Consider the following 20,242-nt stretch of genomic DNA (forward strand, 5'->3'; position numbering starts at 1 on the left):
TGTGCAGGTGATTATTACTGTGCATAATTATTAGGCAACTTAACAAAAAACAAATATATACCCATTTCAATTATTTATTTTTACCAGTGAAACCAATATAACATCTCCACATTCACAAATATACATTTCTGACATTCAAAAACAAAACAAAAACAAATCAGCGACCAATATAGCCACCTTTCTTTGCAAGGACACTCAAAAGCCTGCCATCCATGGATTCTGTCAGTGTTTTGATCTGTTCACCATCAACATTGCGTGCAGCAGCAACCACAGCCTCCCAGACACTGTTCAGAGAGGTGTACTGTTTTCCCTCCTTGTAAATCTCACATTTGATGATGGACCACAGGTTCTCAATGGGGTTCAGATCAGGTGAACAAGGTGGCCATGTCATTAGTTTTTCTTCTTTTATACCCTTTCTTGCCAGCCTCGCTGTGGAGTACTTGGACGCGTGTGATGGAGCATTGTCCTGCATGAAAATCATGTTTTTCTTGAAGGATGCAGACTTCTTCCTGTACCACTGCTTGAAGAAGGTGTCTTCCAGAAACTGGCAGTAGGACTGGGAGTTGAGCTTGACTCCATCCTCAACCCGAAAAGGCCCCACAAGCTCATCTTTGATGATACCAGCCCAAACCAGTACTCCACCTCCACCTTGCTGGCGTCTGAGTCGGACTGGAGCTCTCTGCCCTTTACCAATCCAGCCACGGGCCCATCCATCTGGCCCATCAAGACTCACTCTCATTTCATCAGTCCATAAAACCTTAGAAAAACCAGTCTTGAGATATTTCTTGGCCCAGTCTTGACGTTTCAGCTTGTGTGTCTTGTTCAGTGGTGGTCGTCTTTCAGCCTTTCTTACCTTGGCCATGTCTCTGAGTATTGCACACCTTGTGCTTTTGGGCACTCCAGTGATGTTGCAGCTCTGAAATATGGCCAAACTGGTGGCAAGTGGCATCTTGGCAGCTGCACTCTTGACTTTTCTCAGTTCATGGGCAGTTATTTTGCACCTTGGTTTTTCCACATGCTTCTTGCGACCCTGTTGACTATTTTGAATGAAACGCTTGTTGTTCAATGATCACGCTTCAGAAGCTTTGCAATTTTGAGACTGCTGCATCCCTCTGCAAGATATCTCACTATTTTTGACTTTTCTGAGTCTGTCAAGTCCTTCTTTTGACCCATTTTGCCAAAGGACAGGACGTTGCCTAATAATTATGCACACCCGATATAGGGTGTTGATGTCATCAGACCACACCCCTTCTCATTACAGAGATGCACATCACCTAATATGCTTAATTGGTAGTTGGCTTTCAAGCCTATACAGCTTGGAGTAAGACAACATGCATGAAGAGGATGATGTGGACAAAATACTCATTTGCCTAATAATTCTGCACTCCCTGTAGTAAATGAGGGCACAGTCTATCTAGTGCAGGGGTGTCCAATTCCAGGCCTCAAGGTCCTGCAGGTTTTAGATGTGTCCTTGATCCAACACAGATGATTTAAATGGCTAAATTTCCTCCTCAACATGTTTTGAAGTTCTCCAGAGGCCTGGTAATGAACTAATCATTTGATTCAGGTGTGTTGACCCAGGGTGACATCTAAAACCTGCAGGACACCGGCTCTAGAGACCTGGAGTTGGACACTCCTGATCTAGTGGATTCTTCTTAGTAATATTTACATATATATCTCCCTTAGTTCAAATTACTGGCACTGTGGCATTTATAAAGTAAAATATAATACAACTGTGACTAAATCAAATCTTTTTTTAATTTTAAATCTTCATCACAGTTCAATCAAGATGCAAATGTAAGATTGAAAAATGATAGAATTTAAAATGAGGCGCACTACCGGCTTCTGGATGCTCATATTTCACCTCAGTGCTCCATCAAAACAAACGATCTGATTTCCTTGAGAAGCTCTCTGTATTTATGGTCATGCTCCACCATCGCTGGCAAATATGGCTCAGAATGCTTAAAACCTCACTACATTTTAGGCTAATACATAAATTAGCAGCAAGAAATCATTATTCCCCAGCAGATCCTTGAGCTTCAAAGTGAAGAATAAAAATTTATGTAAAGCCATAAAAGAATATTTTTGACTCACTGCACACTCATGCAGGCATTTTTCTATTGACTTTGTTACTTGTTGACAACATCCAGGGGCCATTTTTAGGAACAAATTGTTTGTGTTAGGTGCCTCGGACCCTTCATCATTTTATCACCTCGTCTGAGCCCTCACATCTCTCATAAGCCCCACCCCCACTCTTGTTGGACTTCTTCAGGGGTTGTTCAGTAATCTCAACATTATTGCTTAGAGGGCAGAAAAGCAAGGAGCCTTCTCCTTGGCACACAAACTTTATTGAACCACCAAATGATTTTACGACAAAATCCCTTGCTCGTATTAAATTCCAGATTGGCAACATAAAGAAGGCACAGATGGTGCAAGGATTTAGTTAAAACAGAAAACAAATACAGTATGATGTAGTGTTCGATGTGAGACTGTGTACAACACTCTGCAGCTTAATGAGCGGAAAAGACAGCAGTATTGAGCAGAGTGAGGCACAGCAACAAAAAATAACCAGCAGCTCTTCTCTCTTCACAGATCAATGAGCGATAGTCATCAATAACATCAACCCACAAGCGTGACTTTTATAAAGAATCCAGAGGAGACCAGATACTTAGTCACTTCAGACTATTTCTCATGTGTGTTCAGTGTAGCTATTCTGGGAAGGTCTTTAAAGGGCTGATAAGTAGCATTATTTATTAGCTCTGACTGGGACTGAAAGCCAAATTCGTTGTAATAAAACATCGTTATGGTAGAATATGACAAGAAAGTTGTTTAAATTATTTAGCCTCAATTCAGTTTTATTTTTATATTACCACAACACTGTGCTTTATATAGCAAAGTAATGACTGTACAATATTACAAGAGGGACTCCATTGGTCCGAGAATCCCCTGTGAGCTAGCAAATGGCAAAGGTAAGAAGGAAGTCCTCACTTTTAACAGGGAAAGCCCTGAAATAGGCTCAGAGAGAGGCAGCCACATGCCTCAACCCCTAAGAGCTGACCTTTTGGGGTTTGAGGCGAAAGAGAGAAAAGAGGAGAAATGAGAGAACAACAAGACAGCAAGTAAAAGCACAAGACTACACTCACTGGCAACTTAGGCATTTAGGCATGTAGACATATTGAAGTTCACCTGGTGGAACTTTAAATGAAACTTCAGAAGAAAAGAAAGATAATTTTATGGATTTGAATGTGGTGTGGTTGATTGCTGATCTACTGGGATTTTCCACACGGGGTCTACAGACAGTAGTTTGAGAAAGAGAAAATATCTATTGAGCAGCAGTTCTCTGATGCCAGAGGTCAGATGAGAATAGCTAGACTGTGTTGAGCTTATAGGAAGGCAAGACTAACTTAAATAACCACTTGTTAAAACCAAGGTAGGCTGAAGAACACACATCTATGCCATGGAGAATTAAGGCAGTTCTGAAGGCAAAAATCAGTGGGTCCAACTTGTAGTCCATTTTGTATTTCAGTAAAATATAGGGTCAGGTCCTGCTGTTCAGCAGAGCATCAAGAGTGATGATGCATAGTAATTATCGTCAAAGCTGCTTTTGCAGTGACCAGAATCAAGTCATTAGAGCCTCTTATTTTTTTGTTTGGGTTTCTGGCAAAGTGTGAATTACCAAAATTACAGAGGGGATTGCCTAACATATGAAACGAGAAAAGACTGCCATGTAACCCATTTATTTCAACAAAGTAACTGTATTCTAATTATCACCTATTTAAGGGGTAACTGTAACGGAATACAGTTTTTGCATTTTAAATACATAACACCGGGACATGTATTCGGTGTCAGACATGTTTGCATTGCTAAAAAAATTCATTTGGTTTAATCTAGAGGTGGAGCTGAAGGAGGCTGAGCATGATGAACATGGGCATGCACCCTGACTTGTTGTGAATTCTTCAGACAATTCGCATTGCATTTTCCCAGTTTGTGGTTAATAGTTCTCACCGTGGTTTGCTGGTGTCCCACAGCCTTAGAAGTAGCCTTATAAGCCTTTCCTGACTGATAGATGTCAGATACTTTGTTTCTCTGCTGCTTCTTTGGATGATGTGTAGCTTTTTGAGATCTTTAAGACTACATCACTTTGTCAGACAGATTCTATTCAAGTCATTACTTGATTCAATAGATCTGCTAGCAATCAGGCTTGGGTGCAGCTAGTGAAACTCGACTTAGCTTTTTTTTAATGTGGTTAATCACTAAAAACTGGATTTTCTATTTACTCGGGTTATCTTTGTCTAATATTAAAACATATTTGATAATCTGAAGCATTTAAGTGTCACAAATGTGCAAATAAATAAGAAAACACTCAATACCTTTTAACAGTTCTGTACCTAGAAGCTCAATCTGATATTTTTGTACCAGGGAGCTGGCGTGTTGAGTCTGACTGAAGTGGATATTTGGTTTCTGATATGCTCATCTGGGTGATCTATAAAAGTTGAGTTCTCCATTACACGTGTCAAAACAACTTTAACCGAGTGCTCTAGTTTAACATCTTATCATTTGCCAATTAGCACCAAGTCTCAGAGTGCAGTCTCATAGACCAAAGCACTGACCGAAAATGAAAAGTTCAGTAATCACCGGGATCATTCTAGGCCTTCAAATCAGTGGTGATTTCCCTTCTTTTCATCCGGCCATCATGAGGCTTTCCGCTTTGAGCAAAACATCTAAACAGTTTTTTGATTGATCGCATGAAAAAAAACTTTAAGGCTATCCATCCAATTGTTCTTTAGAGAATTTAATGTGCACTAAAGAGACACTTGGACTTAAAGTGCCAAAACACGCCTGAGAAATTATTAATGCAGTGCAGATGTTACTGACTGGCACCAAAACAGCCTGCATTTCTACAAGAACAATCAAAGTGTCACTTTATGCTTTTACAACGTCTGACACTTCTGCTGTGCTCTCACATTATGGCTCAACCTTCACACCCTTCAAACAAAATCCCTCACATCGGCAGCGCAGAAAGCCAAATCTCAGCTGTATGTCTGAGGAGACGTTAAGACTGCAGCGCTCAGACAGACGTGTTGGGATTTGCCAATCAGTGCTGTTCTCACTGAGCTCATTCAGGGTGATTAGGGGTCTGTTTAACCTTAATACTCTTTTGGCTAATAACTCACATTGGACAGATAACAGGACACTCATTCTTCTTGAGACTATTAGCTCAGCAGGGACTCAACGCAGGACTGTCAGCTGTGCTTAGAAAGTTTTCGACTATGAGAGCTCTTATTGGTGCAAACCTGTTTTTAAGACTGATTCACACTTTGATTGCGTGTGTAATTGGGTTACATTTCATTGGAACCCTAATATGTGAATTGGATGTACTCTGTTTTAATTTATTGCCATTGGCAATGATCTGGAAACATCTAAATTCTGACAGCGGTGAAAGATTCAATTCTCTTTGGCAAAGTAAATACTCGTCTTCTGTTGCCGTTGATACCAGACAACAACAACTCTGATGATGGATGTCTATGGAGGGGAATGATGGTGATCAGGTCACAAATATGATCCAAAACGTAAACTATACATTCATTAAAAACATACAGATGCATGAGACGTTGCTACTTCCTACATCAGTGCAAGAGTGAGATCGTCTGTGGCTGCTCCTCCAAATATGGTCGCATGTGTCTGTAACTTCATTTAGCTGTTTATCTTGTTGTCACATTTTGGGACTCTTTGCAACATATTTAGCCTGTTACCACATGTATTAAATAGGTGGCTTCTAACAATACTTTTGCGATGGGGCGTGGTCTGAGGCGTGGCTGCGAGGGTGGCGGACACTCCTGGACGGCATCCGCAATCACGCCTCGCCGGCTTTAAAGTCTATATTGGGGCTTGAGTTTGTGTTGTTGTTCATGTGTGTGTTTGGTTGCGAGCTGAAAAGCTGCAGCCGTGTTTGTAACAGCAACCATAAATAAAAGAAGTATGCTGAAAAGCATGGAAACTTTGTCGGGTCTGTCGTGCCCAATCCTGGGTTTTGGCACCACTGTAATAAATCCACGACAGACCCGACCAAGTTTCTATGTCCAGGTGCGTCCGCCTCCCTTGCAGCCACGCTGCAGACCACGCCCCACCATAACTTTATTTAAAGATATAACACATTTTTGGGCCAGCTTGAAAGAAAGGCACATGCAAAATGTAAAAGTGAGATCAGAGGTCAAATGTGACCATACACCAGTATCTTTTTCTAAATAGGCAGTAACATTTTAAGCATTGTTTCAAAGATGAAGGAGATTTTTTTAGGAAATCGTATTTGACATTTAGGAAGAGGTCAAAGGTCCAAGGTAATGTTATATATCATCCTCTATGCCTATATGTCGTCAATACAAACAACGGCATATAGGCATATATGCCTATATGCCTATATATGCATATATAGGCATATATGCCTTAATTAAAGCATAATTATGCTTTAATTATAAATTATGCTTTATAATTAGCTGAAACTGATGAAATGTTGTGGTGCACTTAGAGAAGACTGACGAAGAGAACAAGAAAGGAGTTCAAACACAAGTCTTGATTTTAAATATTTCTTTTTGATATATTTAAGGTCCATTGAAGCAAACAAAAAAAAAACATTTGCAAAAAGTGCAAACATTTCAGTCTGTGTTGTGCTTTCCTCAGTGTAAAATGAGCCATGCACCATTAGTCACCCCATATGTGGCTCACTCTACGGGTGACATTGTTAATAACTTGGGCTTTGATTGGACACAGATGAATCCAACTACCAGCTGGTAAGGTCATACCAAACACATTAGAGTAATATAATTCTGAAACATTAGCACTTTCTGGTGCACATAATAAAACACTGGAAATGAGATCTACATGTACAGATAAACAGAAAGCGGGTCAAATCTAATCTGTTTAACTAATTTTATAGAAAAATGCACTTGACTCTCAAATTAATTTGTCTCCTTGTGAACCTGTGGCATTGCCTCAATGTTGGGTGGAGTCCCACTCTTTACTCCAAAAATAAAAGAGTCAAGAATCTCTTTGCACATGTCAGATACAGTAAATATGTACTGGATTTTTCTATAATTGTACAGATGTAAACATTTCAAAATGATGAACGTCGTGCAAGTCGTGCAAAATACAGAAGACATGTTTTCTGCTTTCTGGGTTTTCATTCACTGAATAATTCACAACTGTTTTTCTCATAATCGTTTGCAAATGCAAAGTCAGAAACTGATCAAAGGCTTTTTGAAGTTCCACTAACATCTCCTTTAGAGATGTCTGGCCTTAAACTTAATGCAGGGTGGACCCTTTTGGCCTTGAATAACTGCTTGAGTAGTGTAAAATGTATGCAGAGGAATATAGAACCATGGCAAGCGATTAAATATTGACACGGATTGCAATTAGACTTCAAGGTGGCTGTAGAGTCTAAGTAAGCTCTTTTATAATGTAACAATCAATTAAGAAATGTATAGTATTATGTATCTGTCTAGAAATTATTAGCTTCTTCCATCATGCAAATTAATCTTTAAGGTTCCTTGCTAGTGCTTACAGTTCCCTTTTGGGCAGTGCCGTCTTTGTTTCAAATCCAACTGCAGTTTCATATCCTCACATCTCTCTGCTACCTCAGTCTAACAAAGAAATCTCATCTTAAAGACAGAGGAACTCTAAAGAAAATGCAGGCAACCCTCCAAACTGCAGTGTACTTTATGATAAAAGTATATGCTGCATTAAACCTGAAATGGATGGTGCAGAGATTCAAGAACAGAAGCACAATGCAGCTGCTTTTTGGTACCAATAAGGGGAAATATTGCATTATTTTGCATCAAATTGACTCTTTAATGCATCTTTGTGTGTAATCTGTGCTCTAAATAGATAGCTAGTCTCAGCTGTGAGACTAATCGGGGCATCAGATATCTTCAGAATCTTCAGAACAGATAACCCAGTAGTGCATTATGCAGTCCTAGCTTCACTCAGTCTAAGTGCTGTAGTGGTTACAAAGAGCCGACTTTAAACAAAATATAAGCATTGATCCCAGAAACAAACCTTCAGTAAGAGACATAATGTACATCACTTCTCCCTGAATCGAAGCACCGGGCTGAATGTCAACGTGAAACTAAAAGAGATTCTTTTTTTTTCATCTGTGCTCGTGTTTGTTTTCCCGCAGGAAAGTGTCGACCTTGGAGAGATCATGTTTTCACTATGCTACCTGCCCACTGCAGGCAGACTCACACTTACTGTCATCAAGTGCAGGAACCTAAAGGCCATGGACATCACTGGATACTCAGGTGTGTTGTGTTGTGCCTGCACTTTCAGCTGCACTGACTCAAAATGAATGGTGCTCCTTTGAGAATCCAATTGTGAGCATGTCAAATTAAATAAACAAAGGAAAGCTCTCTCCCTAATGCTGCGTTCTGTTTATATCAGCAAATATTAATAAGCAGCACTTGCAATATTAAGACAATGTCAGCAAATAGTTTCAGGCGGTGTGTTTATTTTAATGTCCTGCTGTTCCACTTTTTCTATTAAACATTTTCCCTATGAAACGTGACATTTATTACACGTTAAATGCCAGGCTTTAGGTGTAATTCGGAGTGAAAGAGGTAATTTTCTTCCAGTTTTAAATGACATTTAAATTTTTTTTATGTTATTCACAATTTTAATCCTTGGAGTTTTCGTGGATTTAGCTGACTGCCATTATCTCGATTTACTGAACCGTGCCTTTAAGTATATCGGGCTGTATGCTCTGGCTTTTTTAAGGTGGCTTACATCTGATTAGTGTAGTATAATAACTCATGCAAAGTGATTTATTACTAACAGATGAAAATTGAAATCAGCATTCAGGAGACTCTCTCAGTCATGCTTTTTAGCAGTTTTCTATGGCCTCTCCTTGTCTTTGGTTAGATAAGACATTCACTCATCTACGTTTATGCACATTAGTGATTCCTGGTTCCCCCAGTGTTGCTTTCATGTTAACACTATTAACACTGTATTCATTGGACTTCTTTGAAGATGTTTTGGCAGTCAAAGTAACCACAGAAGCTTTGTTGTTTTTAAAATTTGCCAGAGGCTTTCGTGATAATTGCTGCTCTGGCTGCTCCTGAAAGAGACGTACAACTTGGAAGTTGTCCAAACGTAATGATATTCAACTATAAAGACACATTTTCTGCCCTTGTTTATCCTGTTTTCCTCTCACCTATCAGATCCCTACGTGAAAGTGTCGCTCATCTGTGATGGGAGACGTTTGAAAAAGAAGAAGACGAGCATTAAAAAGAACACCCTGAATCCCACCTACAACGAGGCCATCATCTTTGACATCCCACCGGACAGTATGGACCACGTCAGCCTGCACATCTCCGTCATGGACTATGATTTGTACGTATATACTTGAGTTGCTCATTCAGTAATAGTGAAAAAATGTTTCGGCTTTTTGTCTGATACATTTTTATCCATTTGCCTTTTCATTGAACATATGAAGCTCCCACAGCAGTCATGATCAGACTGACCAGATACCAAGAAAACTAAATGTGAGGAAAACAGTGTTTGTGTGGGAGATGTTTGCAATGCTGGGAGGCAGTCTAAAATTTCTTGAAAATAAAAAAAATGAAATAAATGCACATGTAACCAGATTTCTATTTAACAAATAAAGGCCAAATAACTGATTTCACAAAGTAAATTTTCTAAGTCTCTTGCTAGGTAAATGCAAGAAGGATAAAGGGTATAAAGTCCTGTATTGTCTTTTATTTCAGTGTTATTTTAGCAGCTGTTCTGTCAGCTGGGTTTCAGTGGGGATGCATCCATAGATCGTCAAACCATATCCAACAATTTAAGTAATTTCTTAGCCGGTTGTGACACACATACACTGTGTCACTTCATGCCCTATTTTCACTTGTGTGAAATTTAATATACGTAATAAAAACCCTTTCCTGACTTCTTCACACGCACTCAGTAAAAGTAATACTTTAGAAAAGTTCACATCCTGCAGAGTATCTATTTGCTGGCACATATAAACTACAGTTTATATGTTATTTAGTTTTGTTAAAAAAAAAAAAAATACTAATTTATATATTACTTGTACACCTCAGAATTGGTTCAGTTTACATATTTCTAGGCAGCCTCAGACCACAAAAGCACAACATTGTCATTAGTGCCACAACTGACTGAAGCGGACTAGTGATGGGATTTCCGGCTCTTTTTAGAGAATCGGCTCTTTCGGCTTGGCTCACTAAAAAGAGCCGGCTCTTTCAGCTCCGAACCGGCTCTTCAGGTTGTTTTGTTGCTTTAATTAATTTATTATTAACAATAATATAAAATTATACACAAAAGGAATTACTAATGTAATAAAAAAGTTGTTTTATTTATATATGTTTATATATACTTCTGAGTTTTTACGTACTTCTGAGTTTTTACGTGCTTTGGGGTTTGTACGTGTTTTGGAGTTTGTACGTCCTTTGTCTCTAGGGGCCACCGTAAATATACTTTTATTTATTCACTCCACATAAAATTTTTAAATAAATCATATAATACAAAAACTAACTATTCACAGTTCAACTTTTAACTATTTAAATTTTCAGCTTTTTCCTTTTAAATTTAAAGTTTAACAACACAAAACACTACAAACCACAACACAATTAAATATAAATTAAAATATGAAAACAAAAAGAACATGCACATTCTCTGTCATATGGACCTGCATGAATAAACTTTCGGAATCCTTTATCATCCGCAACTGAAAATAGTTGTGGATGATTACTATACCTTTCTAATGTGACGTTGATGTCCCTGGCTCTCTTTCTCTCTCTCTCCCTCGCGCTCTGTTCCTGTGCTACTGCGAGTGTAACTACTGCCCCTCCCCCCTCTTCCCAGCGCAAAGCACAAGGCTCGCGTGCGGAGTGAAGCGAAAAAAAGTGTGAGAGAGAGAGGGTGTGAGAAAGAAAAAAAAAAAACAACCCACAGCTCGCGATAAGGAGCCGGCTCGCCTCGTTCACTTCGGCTCTAAGAGCCATTTCGTTCACTAAAGCTGACTACAGTCATGGTTGATGCTGGCATACATGTCTGTGTCATATGTTGCTGTGTGACAGGCAGACTGTGGATCCAAATGCAGGAGGCAGATAACAAACCTTGACTCAAAAAACAGCTTTATTGCTGTAACTCGTGCAAAATACAAAATAAGAAAAATTTAGACTAGGCAGGAACCAAGAACATATGGAACTGGCATTATGGAAACAATACAGACCACACAGGGCACGTAACCTCAGGGAGAATGCGACAAAGAACGACGGGAGACTCAGACAACAAATACACACCAGGTAATGAGGGGAGAGGAAACAGGTGGGAGACACAGTGGGAACAAATCTGGGATAACGAGATAAGGCAAGTAGGACAAAATACAGAACAGGAGCAGGAAATAAATAATACAGAAACACAGGCACAAACCTACAGAAGACAGAAAGACAAACAAACACGGAGATGTGACTGACTGAGGAGACAAAACTAACTACAAAAACAGGTATGACTGACATAGTAATGTAGGTCTTTATGGATTCTTAACACATCCAGACACCTCTTTTGCCAACATCATTCCCATAATGTCTGCTACTGAATATGCCTGACATGAGCTGGGTTAATGAGGTCATCCGAAGCTGCCACAACCAATGACCATTGCACAGCTGCAGGCTTCAATCATCTAGAAATGGAGAGCATTTCCTCACCAACAGATCTTAATACTCACATCTATGTACAGACAGGAGGAAGGAGGCCTCATATGAGATGTCTCCTATCTTCTTCTTTGTTCTGCTCTCCTTTTAAGAATCGCCACAGCAGACCATCTGTCTCCATCTCACCATATCACATGATCTTCTGTCACATGGACGTTCTGCATATCCTGCCTCACTACATTCATGAGTCTTCTGCCCGGCAGCTCCTCCTTCAACATCCTTTGTCCAGTATATCCACTATACAGGACAACTTTGCCCAGCCTCCAAATTAGTCTCCACCTGACGTGTTTCTCTTATAAACTGATTTATAATCCTACACCTACTGGTCCAGTAGAGCTGAAGATGCTTTTAGTGTTGTATACACGTTATAGTCCTGGTGTATAAAGTCTATTTAAAACACAAACTTTCTTTTTGACTGGAATAATCACATAATCATTTCATTTGAAGTAGGAGACATTTTTTATGGGGAAAACCCCCCAAATATATATATGTATATAGATCATATTTTATCTTTCTTATTAGCAGAGCAGTACCAGGATTAGAGGTGCGACCCCAAGTGCTTTCTTTACAGTCTGCTATTATGCAAGGAGAAAATCCAGTGCTGTTAATAATCTCGGGGATTATGTGTTTCCTCCATTTACACTTCACATTGTTAGGAGAGCAGAGATCAGCTCTGAAGCGAGTCAGTTCTTCTGCCACAGAGCGGATCAGCTGCAGATCCACCGCGTCAATCGGCGGGACAACCACACTCAGATTTGTGTCTCCTCTGATTACAAAATGGGCGTCTTACAGTTATAAACAATGTGATGTATGAGATGTCACCTCAAGTTAAATCAGACGTATTCATACCAGTATGCATGTGTCCCTACAGGGTAGGTCATAATGAGATCATTGGTGTGATGAGGGTCGGATGCAGTGCTGAGGGACTTGGCAGGGACCACTGGAACGAAATGCTGGCCTATCCGCGGAAGCCCATTGCACACTGGCACCCCCTGCTGGAGCCCAAGAAATCTGAGAAGGAGGTAAGTTTGAGGATGGATTATTCTGTACGTGTTTATGATTTTGGATGAGGAATCAGGGTGCTTAGCTGGTAATTCTCAGCCTACTTAAGGAACATTGCTATAGGGAAGAGGATTCAAACTGTGAAGGGCTCTGAAGGAGAGACTTGAAGAAAGATGCTGCTTGAGGTTTGAGTCACAGGTCCACGGAGCGCTTTGCAAATTAACTTTAAAGTTAGTTGTTTGTCTAATTTGGCTCATTCATCAATACACTTTGGAGCAGCCACTGGAAAACTGCTTATTGAGGTAATTAAGTGTACTCTTTATGAGAATATTGATATCTCTAAAAACCAAAGCAAAATCCATAAACATCAAAAAACATGATTGTTGTAAAACCTGGACTTCCTGGACCTGGAACTCTTCTTGACCAATCGATTAGTGCAATGATAGCTGTCGGCACATGCATTAGCATCGCACAAACAACAAATAATAATAGATAAATTGGCTTAGCACAATCAGCAAGAAAGACGTTGACAAATAGAAGTTAAGAAGCGACTAAAAAGCAGCACAGTTTTACTTTTTATGTGTACCTTACAAGTAGGAAGTCAAAACTTAGAATTATGCTACATGTGTACCAAAGATTATAATGACATAGAAAATATTTGCTTGGTTTCTTTAAAATATTCTATATTATTGTTACTTTTTAAAAGTTTCCTGTTTTTTTCAAATGGGGCCTATTATCCTAAAACTGTAGCTCCATATATTCATTCTCAGACTGAAAGTAATCCCTATGTTTCTTATACCGGACTTTGGTGAAGCCTGTCAGTTGTTCCACTGTCTCTAATGAGCTTCTCTTTAAGCCAAGCTTCTTCCGATTGGCTGATCCTCAATAATAGAATTTTGAAATTGTACTTGGGTTGGTCTCCTATGATCAAACTGGCTCACATTAGTACATTACAGAAATCCCTTCCTCCTGACATCATACGGAGCCAAGTGTAGAAAAAAATGAAACTGAGCTTTTAGAACAGCTTACTTACATAAAGGCTTTATTCAAAAGTTAACCTTTGCCTTTCCCCTTTGTATATACACTTACCAGCCACTTCATTGGGTACACCTGCTCAACAGCTCATTAGCACAAATACCTAATCGCTCAATCACATCAGAACAACTTATTTAGACATATAGACATGGTCAAGAGGACCTGCTGAAGCTAAAAGTGAGCATCAAAATGGGGATAAAGGGTGATTTAAGTGACATTGAAAATGGTATGATGGTGCCAGACTGGTTGGTCTGAGCATTTCACAAACTGCTGATCTACTGGCATTTTTCCCTCACAACCATCTGTAGAGTTTATAGAGAATGCTCAGAAAAAGAGAAAACATCCAGTGAGCGGTAATTCTCTGGGCAGAAATGCCTTGTTTATGCCAGAGGTCAGAGCTGCCTGGCCAAACTGCTTTAAGCTGAGAGGAAGGCAACAGTAACTCAAATAACATTTCTACTAAAGCTTTCCCACCAGGCTTGTGCTGGTTCTTAATCTAGAGCAAACTCTGTATTTCATCCACTCCTGGCAGCTAAGAATAGGAAAGTGAGGCTGCAGTTTATGCAGGCTCACCAAAATTGGATAAGAAAATTCGGGAAAATGTTGCTTGCTCTCATGAGTCTCGATTTCTGTTGCAAAATTCAGATGGTAGGATCAGAATTTGATGTAAACAGCAACCTGCATTGTATCAACAGTTCAGGCTACTGCTGGTGGTGTAATAGAGTGGGGAGATGTTCTTGGCACATTTTGGGGCTCCAAGTAACAGATTATATTTTTTTAAACCTGACAGCTAACTTAAGTATTGCTGCTGACCATGTCTATGCCCCTATGACCACAGTTTACCCATCTTCTGATGGTTACTTACGTAGGATAACGCACCATGCTTAAATCATCTCAATTTGGTTTCTTGAGCGTAATGATGAGTCAAATGGCCTCCACAGTCATGGGAGATTCCCATGAAGAATGTGACACCAACAAAGTGTATTAAGCAACTGTGTCGTGCTATCATTTTAACATGGATCAAAATCTCTGAAGGTTTCCATGACCTATTTGTAGGTGATGGAAGGCAAAAGGATATCCAACCCAGTACTAGAAAGGTGTACCTAATCAATTGGCTGATGAGAATATAAGAAAAAGAACCAAGGAAACACATACCACGTCCACTTTCAATGCAAATGCAGCTACAAAGCAATTATCAATCAGAATACACATGAAGCAAATTTAAAAACCATGGTAACTTTAGGAAGTAGTGAGAGCATTGCTGAACCCATGGCAACAAATTCAGTCTTTAATTCTGCGTTATAGAAATTGCCGTTCCAAAACTTGATGGATATTTAAAGCAAATTTCATTATACACAAGCCAGCACTAAAGATAACAACTGTGGCTTTCTTTATTTCTATTATAATTGCAGCCAAATCATAAGGCTTTTTACAGCTAGATGTGACTCTATTACATTTTGCATCATTAAAGAAAGTTTTCTGGAAAATAGCTCCAAGAAAATGAAAATAAAAGAAAGTTCTGCGGAATAAGGTGTAGGTGATTAGGGAGCTTTCTTTGTTTTGAATTCAACATTTTAAGGCACAGAAGAAGAAACAATGATGAGATTTTGTATGTTTAGTGCTGAGGTTTCATGCTACTTTTTTGTCACTTACTGAATGTTCTGACACACTGATTTGACACCTTTGTTTGGCCGATATTGAAAGTGAGCAAAGCGACATATGTGCCATAAATCACTGCCTTGTGTCTGTGTGCCCTGTAGTGGAAGGCGAGGACAGCCAGCTTTGACAGCCAGGGCTCCTGCCCTTCACCCAGGCCCCCAGCCAGTCCCTGAGCAGAGCCACCTGTGACCCAGCAGCCCAGAAGGGGGTTTCCGTCCTCCTGCTAAACCACTTCCTGTCTGTCTGATTGAGGAGAAATACAACCCCAGCGTGTGTCCCTCTCCCACTTTCTCCCTCTGTTTCTCCCTTCCTCGAGTCTAGTCCCAGAGCACTCCCAAGAACTGATCTCGGACTACCGTCCATCAGTTAGTTGTGTAAAACCAACTCTGTTTTCGGGTAAAAATTTAGGGTCCTCAATTTCAAACGTGGGTGTTTTGATGGCCCGAAGTCATTTGGCGGACATGCAGTCTGCAGATACTGAGCCGTCTGAGCTGAGACGAGCTGATTCTGGTGTCCTCACAGGAGACTTTTTAAACACTGAAGATTCAACATTGCACTGCAGAGACGTTTGATGAAAAAAAAAGAAAAAAGCTCAGTGGGATATCACTCCTTGAAAGCAGTGGAGGTTTCACAGAGGGAAGCTGAGGACATGGCCTCAGCAGAAAAGGAGAAGACCTTAAGAGATCTGAAGCTTTTTCAAAACTCTACAGCTGTATAAGAATAAATGATGCTGAGTGTAGCATTTTGGAAATATTAGATATAAAACCACTCCACCATTCGTTATTGTTTGTGATGCTCCAGCTGAGTTTGCTGTACTTCCAGTTTCATCACTAACAGAAGCAATTATCAGATCTCCATCTTACTGAAGAGAGGCTGAATCAGACTGAAACTAATATATTGTCAGCCTGACAAACTGCAGCTTTGGTGTGTTTTCAAAAGCAGACATTTCACATGACAAAGAAGAAAAGCTGCAAGATTATTGGGCTTCACAGCAGAGCAAATTGGCTGCATTGCAGATTTTTTTCGGGTCTTTGTCCATTTTCAGCGTAAGAGGTAGGAGGTTAAATTACCACACAAAGGCACAGCCAGATTTTAAAAGACAAAATATTATTTTGACACACAAACGTTTTCACAGAGGGAGCTGCAAAGGTTTCTGTAAACAGTGAAAATGCGAGCACACTTTACACACCCTTACCTCTTTCTCTGTTTGATGTTGCAATCTCACCCTCTTATCCAGGTGAAAACTCCCACCAACGCTCATGTTTTCTTTCAGAGAAAAACACCTTTCAGAAACACTTTTGTCACATATTGTGTTTTTTTATGTTATTTTTTTCATCTGATTTTGGTGGATGTGTATAGCTTTATGTACAGGCATCTGCTGGTTACCATATGTATGTTTTATCTAAACAGAAAAAAACAGAAGAGAAATATAATGATAAGGCTAGATTTAAAAAATGACTTTAATTTATGTAGCCTTGTTGGTGGTAAGGATTTAAAATATTAAATGAAAAAAACAACTTTCTTGATGTTTATGCTGTCTAATTATACTGCTGGATTCACTTACAGGGATAAATTAGGCTGGATCTGTAATATGTGGCATTTGGAGGATATTTGATGTGAGAAAATGTTTGATCTGTATCAGTATTATTAATTTGATTGGTCCCTGGTAATTATTGGCTCTCTTTACAGTAACTCAAGTTTTAGTTGGATAAAAGATGATGGATGCAGTCTGCGTATCTATGGAATATACACCTTTGATATGTTTGATACAACTGCCTTTTACTCCAGACATCATACCGAGTTACAGTTTTGAACGGATCGTTGCATTGCTTTATCGTACTGACTTTACAGACTAGCAGCTGCAATGCTGCACAAGTGACGATGATGCAATTTCAGTCAAGCTCCCTCATAACCCTTACATACAATGGATACTAAATTTGTGTAAGTTTAATTAAGCACTTACTTGAACAAGTTATGAACTCGGGTTTTTTTTATATCCAATTATGTTAAGCTCATAGACTGTATATAAAAGATGTCTGCAGCCAACGTGATATGACCCTTTGGTTAATAAAGTCCTGTTGTGAAGCTTTAAGCTGCCCATTTTTACCATTACCATGTTGGTGTTTTGGAGCCCTATGTGTTGAGAGAGGGGTGGATGATGCTGAGAAACCGAGGAACACTCCACTCTCATAGGGACTCATCGGTAGTGTTGGGTGTACCATGTTCCAAAGTAACACATTATATAATATTATTATATATTAGTATAGCATTTTTCAATATCACAGTAATTTAACATATTCGTGTACTACATTCAGTACTTACATTACAGTTACAATTTTGTCATTACTTACATTCCAAAGCGTCACTTTTTCTTTAGAATTAAAAAAACAAAAACAAATCAAACATGGCCTTTTAAATGTATATTTACACAACAATCAGATGATTTGGAATGATGATCTCAGAATGGTCTACACCATTTAAGGAGTGGAACTTTGGATATTCCTTTTATTTTTATTGCACGAAAGAACAAGAGCGCAATGGCAAAGTGCAAACTACATCTACAATAGAAACAGCCACATTGTACTGCTCACACAGCATTGGCTCTTTGCAGGCATCTGCACAGATAGCATGCTAATGCAAAAGCTAGCAAAGAAAGCACATTGTAGGTTCTGTGTTTGTAGGTGACACTAAAAGGCAGATCTGATATGTTTGTCCTCAGTGAGACAGGGATTTGTGTCAGTTTGTGCATTATAGCTTTGGGTTTATATAGTTAGCTGATTATTAAAGGAAAACACAAAATTAATTTAGCAAGTGTAACCAGTTAATTTCCCGAATGAGTAATTATGTAATGTACTACATTACTTATGAGGAAAGTAATGAGAAATGTGTGATGTATTACTTTGGAGTAATGACCCAAATACTGCTCATCAATCATAGCCTAGGCCAACATAAAGCACATTCTACTTTATTGTTTTAAATGGTAGTGGCAAATTTGACAAGAGGTTTACTGAGACTCATTGAGCAGAAGGGTTTTTCTTCCTGTAGACTTGCAACCTGATGAGTCAGCCTCTACTATTTATTGGAAGAAAACTTGCTTAAGGCACTTTCCATATTGGCTTCACTTTTCAAACAAGGAGGCTATGTTCATCTTTTATTTACAGTCTATTGTTTAATCCCCCAAACGTTAACTGATTTCTGTGACTTTTTTAGTTTTCTCACAAGTACTTAAACAATGTCAGGAGACCAAATCAGGAAATTACCTAAGCTGTCCTTTCTCATATGGATCACACAATATGACATAATCTGAAGTTCTGTCACTCCCAGAAATGATACCTTTTGGTTTTAACAAAGACTAGACAGATCATGCAGGAGACATTACAACCATTCAGAAGCCGTGAAACTTCTGGACTGTTAGCTGCATCACTCCCAAATTAGCACAATCAATTATCATACAGACTTTGTACTGAGGAGCTGACAGGTTAAAGATCATCTAATGCAACAAATATTTGAGCTTTTACAGATTCTCCATCATATAATAGTTAGAAAAAGTCAGCACCCAGAACTTTCAGTGCATTTGTAAAAACACCTAAGATTAATAGTATGCTGCAGCAGGCAGGTTTTTATTTATTTATTTATGTATTTTTTATTCAGGGCAGATAGCAAAATGAAGCACAAATTGCAGTATCACATAAAATGAATACAAGCCATTTCATAGTTCCTAGCTGGTTGCCGGCATGGCCTTGACTGCTCTCTTATGATCAAGTTTGACACTTATTAAGATGAAAAGCAGTTTTTTAACTGAAAATATTTCGTCATGGACCTTTACGCCGAGGCCACTGAGATTCCAAGGTCAAGGTCCCCGAAATTCAACTTTATACAAGATGTTTTGTACATGCACGTATGATATCAATTTGAAGCTCCTAGGTCATGTGATTCTTGAGTTATCGCATAAACAGACTTAGATGTCCACACCACCTGCCCACCAGGTGTGGTGACGACAAAACTCCATCAGCCTTTTACAGCAGAGAAGGATGGGTCGGGCGTGTCCTTCCTGGCCCACCATGTCCCAGAATTCATAGTGTGGCCCAGCCAATTCCAGTTTTCAACAATGGCGGTCGCTACTAAGTTTTAATATTACTCTTATTAATCTTTCTGGGTCACAAAATAAACTTTTAAGATATTTTCAGGCGAGAATGTGGGTGTGTAAACTCTGCTTGGTTTATCAAGATATCACACATCTGCAAAAGTGCGCCGACATTTTCGGAGGCGTCTGTTACCCACCAGCTCGATAGCTAGCTAGCTAGATAACAGCAAACTCCCTGCACATCATTTTCAAACCCCCCGCGGTCTTTCGCTACTCAGGTTAAACATTATATATGTGTCGCTTAGATAACTTTAAAATGTTATTGTTTGGCTTTTTTTACTGTTTTATTTGTTCGTGAGTAAATCAGTTTAGCTGAGATTAAAGTTATAGTTTTCACACAGCTGAATAAACGTCAAACGGAAAACTGATTAAACAGACGTGTGAATGATCGAGAATTTACGTCAGTGTCCTGTTATATTTTAGATAGAAAGGAGCAGATGGCCAAGTTTATTAAACTCCACCGAGACAGCTGGTGACACAAAACTGAAGGCTGGACTGTTCAATTTCACAGCCGCTCACTTCCGGTCTACCCGGCCTAAGGAGGACCCGGTCCACGTAGACCGTCAGGAGGATGCAGCCTATGAATTTGGACCCCCCCACAATGTACTTTTTTTTTTTTAATAGGCCAATCTCTCCTTCAAGGTTACTTTGTGGTGAACCTCCGGACTGCTCTCATTGA

At 39.4% G+C, this 20,242-nt stretch overlaps 1 protein-coding gene across 1 annotated transcript in view; it reads left to right on the forward strand.

Annotated features, from left to right (window-relative positions):
• The window catches only part of syt6a (synaptotagmin VIa), an 86,854-nt gene extending 67,324 nt beyond the window's left edge, over nucleotides 1-19,530 (forward strand). The window contains exons 4-7 of the mRNA XM_026153692.1: nucleotides 8,174-8,294; nucleotides 9,210-9,381; nucleotides 12,595-12,745; nucleotides 15,521-19,530. Of these exons, the coding sequence (XP_026009477.1) occupies nucleotides 8,174-8,294; nucleotides 9,210-9,381; nucleotides 12,595-12,745; nucleotides 15,521-15,592 (516 nt within the window). The 3' untranslated portion in view covers nucleotides 15,593-19,530. The remainder of the gene's footprint in view (nucleotides 1-8,173; nucleotides 8,295-9,209; nucleotides 9,382-12,594; nucleotides 12,746-15,520) is intronic.
• The last annotated feature ends 712 nt before the right edge of the window (nucleotides 19,531-20,242 follow it).

The sequence above is a fragment of the Astatotilapia calliptera genome, chromosome 20, assembly GCF_900246225.1.
Source record: "Astatotilapia calliptera chromosome 20, fAstCal1.2, whole genome shotgun sequence".
Lineage (NCBI taxonomy): Eukaryota > Metazoa > Chordata > Actinopteri > Cichliformes > Cichlidae > Astatotilapia > Astatotilapia calliptera.